We start from the raw sequence: 11,274 nt of genomic DNA on the forward strand, positions 1-11,274 counted from the left end.
TTGTTGGAGGGAATCCTGAGGGACAGGATTTACATGTATTTGGTAAGCCAAAGACTTATTAGGGATAGTCAGCATAGATTTGTGCGTGAGAAATAATTTCTCATAAACTTGATTGAATTTGTTGAAGAAGTAACACAGATGATTGATGAGAGCAGTATGGTGGACGTGATCTATATGGACTTCAGCAAGGCATTCAACAAAGTTCCTCATGGGTGACTGGTTAGCAAGGTTTGATCTCATGGAATACAGGGATGTGGATACAGAACTGGCTGGAAGGTAGAAGATACAGGGTAGCGGTGGAGGATTGCTTTTCACATTGGAGGGCTGTGAGCAGTGATGTGCCATAAGGATCGGTGCTTTTTGTCATTTGGATAAATGATTTGGATGTGGACATACAAGGTATTGTTAGTAAGTTTGCAGATAACACCAAAATTGGAGATGTAGTGGACAGTGAAGGAGGTTACCATGATCCCATGTGATTGGACCATGTCGATTTCACCAGTTTCCTTATTTCCCCTCCTCCCAGCCCCACCCCATCCCATTTATCTCTCAGGCATCCCCTCATTCCTGATGAAGAGCTTGTGCTTGAAGCATTGTCTCTCTTATTCCTCAGATGCTCCCTGACCAGCTGTACTTTACCAGCACCACACGTTTTGACTCTGATCTCCAGCATCTGCAGTCCTCACTTTCTCCCAACTGAGCACGTAAACCGAGAAATTGCAAATGGAGTTCAATGTAGATCAGTATGAGGTGTTACAATTTGGAAAGTCACATCAAGGTAGGAGTTTCATGATGAATGGTTGGGCCATAAGGAGTGTAGTGGAACAGAGGGACCTTGGAGTTCAGGTGTATGGTTCTCTGAAAGTGGAGTCACAGGTAGACAGGGCAGTGAAGAACGCTATGGGCACACTGGCCTTCATCAGTCAGGGCAGGGAGTACAGACGTTGCGAAGTTATGTTGCAGGTGTACAGAATGTTGTTGAGGATGTACTTGGAGTATTGTGTTCAGTTTTGGTCACCTTGCAATAGGAAAGATGCTATTAAACAGGATAGAGTGCAGAAGGAATTTACAAGGATGTTGCCAGGACTCAGGGTCTGAGTTGGAGGGAGAGGTTGCACAAGCTCAGATATTTTTCTTCATAGCAAAAGGAGATTTGGGGGAGGGGGAGGGGGGGAAGATGGTGAATTCTTAAGTAAGTCTATCAGATCATGAAAGGCATGGATGGGGTGAATGTACTCAGTCTTTTTCCCAGTGAGGAGGAGTCAAGGACTAGAGAACATCAGTTTAAGGTTAAAGGGGAAAGAATAAAAGGGAACCGGAGGGTCAATGATTTCACACAGAGAGGGTGGGGTACGCATATGGAATAAGAAGCCAGCAGAAGTGTTTGTTTATGTACCTGCCTCAATGTTCAAAAATGTATTTAGAGAAATACATGGATAGGAAAGGATTAGAAGGCTGTGGCCCTATACAGGGAAATGGGGTTAGTGTGGAGGGACAGTGTGGTTGGCACAGACCAGTTTGGGCTGAAGGACCTCTGTGTGCTGTAGGAGTCTGAATTTATAAATTGCCAAGGGGAGGCGGTTCCACAAATCTCCCCACCCTCAATGATCGGGGAGTCCAGCACAAAGGATAAGGCTGAAACATTTGCAACAATGTGCAACCAGAAAGATCCAAAGGGACAATCCATTGTAGTCCCCAGCATCACCGATACTTGTCTTCAGTCAGTACTATTGACTCCATGTGACAGAGAAACAGATGTAGACATTGGATACTGTGAAGCCAATGCACACTGACTAACATTGTGTGAATAAGGTGAAAGAGCTGTGATCCTGAACGTGCCGTGTCCCTATCCATTCTGTTCCAGTACAGCTACAACTGCAGCTTCTACCTGGAAATGGAGAAAATTGCCCAGTCGTGTCCAGTTGAGAAAAAGTGGGACAAATCCACCCTTGCCAATTACTCCCACACCAATGTACTCTCAATCACAAGTGATGGATGGAAGATTTTGTCAACAGTGTTATCAAGGCACATGTCCTCCACACTAATCTGATCACTGATACTCAGTCTGTGATCTACCAGAGTTACTCACCTCCTGATCTCTGTACAGCTTAGTCCAAGTATGACTGAAAGAGCTGAACGTAAAGAGGGAAGTGAGGGTGACTGCTTTACGACCAAGGCAGAATTTGACTGAGCAATTTACCAAGGGGTCCGAGGAAAATTGGACTCAGATTAGAAAAACCTCTTTGCTGTTTGGAGTCATGTCCAGCACAAAGAAAGATGGTTCTAGTTATCAATGTTCAATCACCACATTCCCAGGACATCTCTGCCAGAGTTCAAGGTACTCTCTTAGACACAACCATGTCAAGTGCTCCAAAGACCTTCCCTCCATCAGAAGGTCAGAAGTGGGGATGTTTGCTCATGATTGCCCAATGTTCAGCCCCATTGACAACGTCACAGATACTGAAACAGTCCCTGTTCAAATGCAGCAAGACCTGAACAACATTCACATTCAGAACACACAACTGTCAGGCAGTGACTGTCCCCAACAAGGGAAAATCTCACTATCACACCATGACATTCCCATTGCTGAATCCCTCACTATTAAACATCCTGTGGCTTCTCTGTCTCGGCTGGGATTTGTTGCTTGTCCCTAACTGCCCTTGATTGGATTGGTTTGCTCAGCTATTTCAGAATCAGCTGTGGGTCTGGTGTCACATTTAGGCCAGACCATGTCATGATGGTAGATTTCCTTCCCTAATGGGAATTGTGAAGGAGCTGGGATTTTATCAAAGATTAGTTTCACAGTCACAATTACTGAGATTAGATATCTTCCCCCCCAAAAAACACAAAAATCCATTAGCAACGACAATAAAATTTGAGCCTCCAGCCTCAGATGATTAACCTGACTCACTGAATTCCTGTCTCAGTAACACTACCATTATGCCACTTGTTCCACCCACCTGTAGACAGAAGCCTGAGTCTAAGACAGATGGCTCAGTGGTAGCCATCAGTGTCAAAGAATCCTGAGTTTAATTCACATTGAATCTCTACAGTGTGGAAACAGGCCATTCAGTCCAACAGGTCCACACTGACCCTCTGAAAGGTCAGCCACCCAGACCTTAACTCTACACTGACCAGTGACACTCCATCTAACCTCCACATTGCAAAAAACTATGGTAAATTTAGTACAGCCAGCTCACCTCACCTGCACATATTTGGAGGAAACCCACACAGACAGGGAGAACTCCATGTAGATAAATTGCCCAAGGATCGAACCTAGGATGCTGCTGTGAAGGAGCAGTGCTAACTACTGTGGCACCATGCTGCCCAAGAGACAGTAGGAAAAATCTTCGTAGAGTCTCTGGAAAGACAGTTCATGGTTTATGATAGATGTGACTCTTGAAAGATGAGTAGTGTCTGTCCGCTGATGCAGCCTGACTACCTGAGTTTTCCCAGCATTCTGTGGTTTCAGATTTCCAGCCTGTGCAGGATTTTGCTTTTAGTCCTGAGTGCAAATTTATTCCACAGTCATCAGCATGTGACACTGCTATGGTTTTAAGAATTATATTTTGTCCTTGTTTTGATGAGACTTTGAGGCAAAGGTGGAGAACTATCTACTGAAAACCAGTAAAAATAAACAGCCTGAGGTCTTGGGTTATAGAGAAATTGGAACTATAGAAGTAGCCTGAATGTGTGTGGTCAAGCTCTCAGAACCAGAATGAGTAATTTTATCTTGCAGCAGTTGCTGCTGGGACCTTGAAATGGAAGATATTTCCACCCATCTTCCCACCCTGTTCACAGATAAAATCTGGGGTGGGGAAGTACTCTGTCTCAGAGTTGCACAAGAGACAATGTATTTTTAAATTTGCCTTTTGTCAAGGGGGCGTTGTTGGGAACTGACTACAGCGGACCAGTGAGAAAGTGGGGACTGCAGATCAGAGTCAAAGTGTGTGGTATTGGAAAAGCACAGCCAGTCAGGCAGCATCCAAGGACAACAGTTAACATTTCAAGCAGATGCTTGACAGCAGGAGTGTGGGAGGAGGGGTTCCAGGGGATGAGAGGTAAATGGGACATGGCACGGCTGGAGGGAAAGGTAACTGGGAATACAGTAGGTAGATGAAGGTGGGGTGTGATGGTGGTAAGTCACTGTGCAGATGTCAGAAAGACATGTTGGACAGTTCAGAAAGGGCAGTGCTGAGTTAGTGCATTGGATCTGGGAATAAACTGAGGAAGGTGGTCAGAAGTGATGAAATCTACATGGATCCCATCAGTTTGGAGGGTGCCAAAGATGGAGCTCATCCTCCACTTGTTGGGTGGCTAGAGTTTGATGGCAGAGGCAACTGAGGACATGTCCTTGGCAGAGTGGGAGGGGAGTTGGTGTGTTCACCCACAGGGTGCTGGCATTAGTTACATGTCCCAGAGATATTCTGCAGGCTGGTGAAACCAGCTATCGGAGCAGGGGGGTAGCCATGGGTCCCAGCTCTGACTGCCTCCGTCAGGTACAACAAAGTTCATCTTCTGCAGCTACACTAATACCATTACACATCTTGCCCTCTATTGCACGATGATTGTATTGTTACAATCTTGTGCTCCCACAAGGAGGGAGAACAGTTCAGTGTTTACTGTAGGAGGAGGATATGGAAAGGTATTGAAAGTGGGGAAGTAGATAGTGAGACCTTCAAAAATGTCCATTTTCGAGGTGGTGTTTGATGTCTAAAACCACATCCCCTATGCAGGAGGGGTAAACACAGTTTAACGTCAACTCTGACTAGAACATCAGTGAAATCCCAATACTGGAGAGGTCAAAAATCAGAGGGATAACAGTCCACAAACACAACAGGACTGGCAGCATCTCATGAGATGGTAACATTAGGAATCCACCTGGATACTTGTCCAGAGAATCTGTACTGACTAGAAACACCAGCTGTTCCTCCCTCAGACACTGCCACATCTGAGCAGTTCCTCCAGCACATTCTGCAAACAGTGATTTAATCAGAATGGAAAGCCCCTTTCCAAGGTGGTCATCAATCCCCTCTACTCACTGGAAACAGCAAACAATATCTTCCATAACCCAATCAATCATTCATGAAGCTCAGTTCATGGACCAGAGAGGCTAAACCCAGGGATTGTACCCAGGGATAGTTTAAACTAAGAAAGGATGCAGAAACAAACCAGCTCCAGAGAGAAGACACCATGAATCACTGCTTTATTGACTATTCCAATCACCAGTTGATGGGTGTTTGCTCGTGTCTCCTGTACAGGAACAAGGCCAGCAATGAAGCAGAGATCAGACAGACAGCTGTCACAGTCAGGACCACAATCACACCCAGCTCTGACTCCACACCTACAAAACAAGGAGAAACCAATGGTTACTGAGAGAAAACAGGGACAGAAAGGGAAACTAGCAGGCAGCCAACTCACCGCTTGGAGACCTCGCCTGCATCCTTCCGTCACCCTCAGTCAGGGGCTGAGTTGCCACATTGTTCAGCTCAGTATCCAGAATGATCAGGGGGCCAAGTGAGGCCTCCCCCTCCCACTTCAATCCAGCTTCACTCTCTGCAAAAATCAAACATCCCAGTCAGAGAGGGGGGAGTGGGGTGGGGATCCCCAACATCTAGAGGGTCCATGTCCTACCAGCTTCAGTGCCAAGGTCTCTCCTTCCCCTGAAAGGGAACAGCATCTCCCTTGTGCTCCCACAGTTCCCCACATGGCAACAGGCACAAATGTCACTGTCTGACTCCTCCAATGGGGTCCAGCTAAACAAGAGAAACAGCCCATCAACCACATGGTGCATCACCTCTCCCAACAACAACATCCCTGAGGGACAGGGAGAGGGAACTTACATATTCTGCAGCTTCTGGAAAGTACAAGCTTTGTTCCTGGAATCTCCCTGATCCACTGCAGCAACTCTCAGGTGACAGGTGATGAACATCTGAGGGACATATTCAGAACAGGTCAGTGTTTAGTGACTCCCTCCCCATTGTGGAGAACCACATCATCAGCATCCTCTTACCAAGGATCGCTCATCTCCATAGAAACGGAAGGCATCCAGGTCAAACCGGAGCTTGTCCGGCTCCCGCCCGTCTCTCGGCAACACAAAGGTTGAAAAGGAATCCTCAGCTTTGCTGTCCAGGAGGCAACTGCAGATGGACAAAAGGCCATGAAGTGAATGGAGTGAAGCCATTGAGATGGGAGCAGTTGGAGAAAGCAGAGAGCTCCTTACCCATTGTAGTCAATGATGCTGTATCTCGGGGTGGAGTCCTTGTCTGGGCTCAGTGTAGCTACACAGCGTTCAATGTACAGCTTCAGGGGCACATGGTTGGCCATTGAAACAGATGCCTCAATGTGAATGAGGTCACCCAGGGAGTAGACAGTGGAAGTGCGCTCTGTCAGCCAGTCACCTGAAGTACAGCAAGACAAGGGTTGGAGCCAATGGGTACAACTCCCAGAGAGACACCAGGAGATCCCTCCCCAGCCACCCATCACATACCATTCATTAGACGCAGGGAGAATGACAGATGCCCTTCTCCAGACCTGGTGGAGCTGAATGGGATCCAGGTGGGCTTGATGGGATTGCTGCTCACATTACCCTTCCTGGGGGGAGGGACAGGGGAAAAAGGAGACAGGGCAGCCATTTTAGGCTAGTGTCAGACAACAGTAGCAGGGGATCATATTGACAATCAAGTAAAGATTCTCACCTCAAATAACGACATTGAATGGGAACAACAGCACCATTGGTTCTCACAATGACAGATCCAGGATAGTTTGGGATGTGGGTCAGGTGGGTTGTGTAGATCAGGAAATCTTCAGTCATCTGAAAGACACCAGGTTAAGGAATGAGAGGCTGATCTGAAATGGTAAGGGTCTAGTGTTTACAATGACACCGTCCCATTGTGACTATTCTTAAGGGAGCGTGACAGGCCCAGGGGACGGCTTTCCCACACCAAGCTGGAGAGACCAGTATTCAAGGGCAACAGGTCACAGGTCAGGGGTTACTCATTTAGGATCAGCTTAATGTATTACATCATTCCAAAAATCAGGATGGAATTCCTGATGCAAATGTTAGTTAAAATGATGTGTTGGGCTCCCAGGCAGAGTTAGAGATAAATATTGATGGAACAGGGACATGGTGGTCAGCACTGCTGCCTCGCAGCACCAGAGACCCGTGTTCAATTCCCACCTCAGGCGACTGAGGAGTTTGCACATTCTCCCGGTGTCTGTGTGGGTTTCCTCCGGGTGCTCTGGTTTCCTCCCACAATCCCAAAAATGTGCAGGTTAGGTGAATCGTCCATGCTAAATTGCCCATAGTGTTAGGTGACGGGGTAAATGTAGGGGAATGGGTCTGTGTGGGTCACCCTTCAACATGGACATGTTGGGCCGAAGGGCCTGTATCCACACTAATCTAATTAAAAAATGGTGATTGTTAACACAGGAACAAGGCTGCAGGGATCTTTCCGACGTCAACTCTCCATGTTATCAGGAAACCTCCAGATTGTGATCAGAGCTTGCTAGCAGAATACCAAGAGATTAATAGCAAGGAGACAGAAGAGTAGAGGAAACAACAATTAACTAGTATTAAATAAAAATACTTTTACCAACAGGTCAAATGTAGAGCTCCTCAAGGAGGAGAGAGTCAATTTATTCATAAAATAGCCCCCAGTGGAAGGGAATCAAGTCAATTTGTCCTATGGGAATGGAACTACTTTCCCTCAAACTAGCCACAGGCCATGCTGCGATGAGTGATGTTCCTGTGACCTCCCTATTGAGAAAAGAATCATTATCAAAAACCACACTTTAGAAGAAGGTCACTGAACCAAATTTGGAGAAAGTCCTTAGTATCAAAACACCACCCACATATCACCACATGATACCCAATTCATACTGACAAAACATACATTGTAACAGAACAACCCCTGTAATCAGGGGATTCTAAACCAGTGAGAATGGGAGCACAAGGCTAGGAGACAATCCAGGAGAGGAACCTGGACTGAGGATTTGAAAAAGCAGGAGAATGGTCCTTCTCAAGATCAACAATCTCTCAGCCAGGAACCTTCTGCAGCCCAAACTTCCAGCAAGTGTAGACAACCCCCATTACCTGCAATCTGCTGCCACACTCATGCAGCCCATAGTCAAAGAAGACAGTCTGGTTCTCAGGGTAGACCCTGGTTGGCCGACAACCTGCTGTCCCCAGGGTCAGGTCAGCAGCTTTAATCAGGTGCCTGGTTCCAAATAAATCCAGCTGAGCCCTGACCAGCAGATTGTGCTCTCCACACTGCACCATCACAGTCTGCAGTGAGGACACACTCCCAGCCTCAGACATTCGGAAACTGGAACCAATGGGACCCCCATGAGGAGGCACTCTCTCAGGAACAGGGCTGGCTCTCACTATTGTCCATGGAGACCTCTGGTTCAGAAACTGTTGCCATGTTTCAGAGCAACAAACAGCTCCAACTAACACCAACAAAGGGAACAAACCCCTCACTACACAATCACCCATGATCCGAAACAACACAACCATCCCCACACACCCCCAACCAGCTCCTTTTATACACACAACTTGCACTCACCTGACACCAATGTGACCAGAAGCAGCAACATTGAACCAATCAACCAGCCCCAATCTCTACAATTTCCACCAATGATTGAACTCATTGAGTTATTACCAGGAGGGCCTATTCCATTTGGACCAATAGGAGTGGCTGTGAGCTGCTGTGCTGTCACCTGACTGAATTCAGCTCCACAAGGTCTCACAGTGAAGGCCCCATGGATACAATCATCAAACGTAGCTCAGTGATCCAGGAGGGTGTCTGCTGGGTCCTGCCTCCCTCACCCGAGGAACTGACAGTGAGACCCACGAAGGGATTGTCTGAGGGTGAGGTTTGGATAAAACAAAGGGATTGACCTTATACTACACCTCCCCCTGTAAGTGTTTGATAGAGTCAATATAGAAGAAGCTTTATTCTGTATGTTAACTTGTCATGTCCCTGTCAGGGGAGTGTTTGATCGGGATAATGCAGGGAGAACTTTATTTTCACTTTCCTTTGAATTCATAGACTCGAGGCAGTTTTACTTTGTATTTCACCACACGTTGTCTCTGTCCTGGGAACCTTTGATGGGGACAGCTTTCCTTCCAGTTTTCAAGAAAAGTGGAAGATTTTGTTTCAGTTGGAAAGAGTAGAATCTTTTACTCTGTTTATAACTCAAGGATGTCCCTGTATTGAAAGTGTTTGATGTAGACAGTGTAGCTATACATTTAGTTTAAAAGTGTAGAGACAGCAGTCTGTTCAGTGACAATGAGCAGAGGAAGCTCATGTATCGCGTCCCACACTGACCTTGCTCTGGTGGAGTTTGTTGGGGGATGGTGTTGAGGGAGAAAGTGAGGACTGCAGATTCTGGAGATCACAGTCAAAGTGTGTGGCCCTGGAAAAGCACAGCAGGTCATGCAGCATCTGAGGAGCAGGAGAGTCGGTTTTGGGTATAAGCCCTTCATCAGGATTGTGGATTGGGAAAGGGGGCTTAGAGATAAATAGAAGTTTAGGGGTGGGGGCAAGGTAGCTCGGATTGCGATAGATATATGCCTTGGGGATGGGGGCAAGGCAGCTGGGTTGGTGATGGGTAGATGCAGGTGTGGGGTGTTCAGAGAATTTTACATTCACTCTAAAAGGGAAGATGGGGCAGCATGGTGGCACATTGGTTAGCACTACACCAGGGACAGGGGTTTGATTCCAGTCTCAGGCACCTTGCTCTGGTGGAGTTTGTTGGGGGATGGTGTTGAGGGAGAAAGTGAGGACTGCAGAAAGTGTGGGGTTTGCACACTCTCCTTGTGTCTGTGTGGGATTACTCTGTGTGCTCTGGTTTCCTGCCACTGTCTAAAGATGTGCAGGTTCGGTGAATTGGCCATGCAAACTTTCCTCAGGGATGTGTAAGTTAGATGCGTTAGTGAGGGGACATGGAGAGTAATAGGGGAGTAGGGGAGGGGAATGAGTCTGGGTGGGTTATCTTTCGGAAGGTCAGTGTGGACTTGTTGGGCCAAATGGCCTGTTTCCATTCTGTAGGGATTGTATGTTTCTAGATAAAGATGGATAAATCCCTAGGAGCTAATCAGGTGTCCCCTCGCCCTCGGAGAAGTGAGGGAAATGATTGCTGGGCCCCTTATTGAGATATTTCTATCATTGATAGTTGCAAGTGAGGTGCTGGAAGATTGGAGGTTGGCTAACACGTTGTCATGATTTAAGAAAGGTGCTAAGGAAAAGCCAGGGAATATAGACCGGTGAGCCTGACATCAGTGGTGGGCAAGTTGTTGGAGGGACTCCTGAGGGACAGGATTTACATGTATTTGGTAAGCCAAAGACTGATTATGGATAGTTAGCATGGCTTTGTGCATGGGAAATCATGTCTCATGTACTTGATTGAGTTTTTTGAAGAAGTAACAAAGAGGATTGATGAGGGCAGAGTAGTGGACATGATTGATATGAACTTCAACAAGGTTCCTCATGGATGACTGGTCAGCAAGGTTAGATCTCATGGAATACAGAGATTTGGATACAGAACTGGCTGGAAAGTAGAAAACATAGGGTAGTGGTGGAGGATGGCTTTTCAGAGTAGAGGCCTGTGACCAGTGGTGTGCCATAAGGATCGGTGCTGGGTCCACTACTTTTCATCATTTGTATAAATGATTTGAATGTGAACATAGGAGGTATCGTTAGTAAGTTTGCAGATGACACCAAAATTGGTGGTGTAGTGGAGAGCGAAGGAGGTGACCATGATCCAATGTGATTGGGTCATGTCGATTTCACCAGTTTCCTCATTTCCCCTCCTCCCAGCTCTACCCCATCCCATTTATCTTGAGGGCATCCCCTCATTCCTGATGAAGAGCTTGTGCATGAAGCATTGTCTCTCTTGTTCCTCAGATGCTGCCTGACCAGCTGTACCTTTCCAGCAACTCACTTTCTGACTCTGATCTCCAGCATCTGCAGTCCTCACTTTCTCCCAACTGAGCACGTGCACGTGAAGAGGTTTTACGTATTGGGAAGTCACATCAAGGTAGGAGTTTCATGATGAATGTTCAGGCCTTAAGTAGTGTAGTGGAACAGAGGGACCTTGGAGTTCAGGTGTATGGTTCTCTGAAAGTGGAGTCACGGGTAGACAGGGCAGTGAAGGAGGCTTTTGACACACTGGCCTTCATCAGTCAGGGCATTGAGTAGAGATGTTGGGAAGTTATGTTGCAATTATACAGAATGGTGACAAGGCCTGCACTTGGAGTATTGTGTTCAG

General features: G+C 46.8%; 1 protein-coding gene across 2 annotated transcripts in view; it reads right to left on the reverse strand.

The window, feature by feature from the left end:
* The window catches only part of LOC122541054 (zona pellucida sperm-binding protein 3-like), a 13,821-nt gene extending 5,295 nt beyond the window's left edge, over window positions 1-8,526 (reverse strand). The window contains exons 1-9 of one of the 2 annotated variants that reach the window (XM_043677566.1): window positions 8,096-8,526; window positions 6,699-6,814; window positions 6,491-6,594; window positions 6,224-6,401; window positions 6,014-6,140; window positions 5,844-5,932; window positions 5,635-5,756; window positions 5,422-5,556; window positions 5,193-5,344 (exon numbers count right to left, since the gene is read on the reverse strand). In XM_043677566.1, coding sequence (XP_043533501.1) covers window positions 5,223-5,344; window positions 5,422-5,556; window positions 5,635-5,756; window positions 5,844-5,932; window positions 6,014-6,140; window positions 6,224-6,401; window positions 6,491-6,594; window positions 6,699-6,814; window positions 8,096-8,518 — 1,416 coding nt within the window. In that variant the 5' untranslated portion in view covers window positions 8,519-8,526 and the 3' untranslated portion in view covers window positions 5,193-5,222. Of the gene's footprint in view, window positions 1-5,192; window positions 5,345-5,421; window positions 5,557-5,634; window positions 5,757-5,843; window positions 5,933-6,013; window positions 6,141-6,223; window positions 6,402-6,490; window positions 6,595-6,698; window positions 6,815-8,095 lie in introns of those variants that run through there. The other variant, XM_043677565.1, reaches the window with a different exon arrangement.
* Between the last annotated feature and the right edge of the window lie 2,748 nt (window positions 8,527-11,274).

Source organism: Chiloscyllium plagiosum, chromosome 36 (assembly GCF_004010195.1).
Source record: "Chiloscyllium plagiosum isolate BGI_BamShark_2017 chromosome 36, ASM401019v2, whole genome shotgun sequence".
NCBI lineage: Eukaryota > Metazoa > Chordata > Chondrichthyes > Orectolobiformes > Hemiscylliidae > Chiloscyllium > Chiloscyllium plagiosum.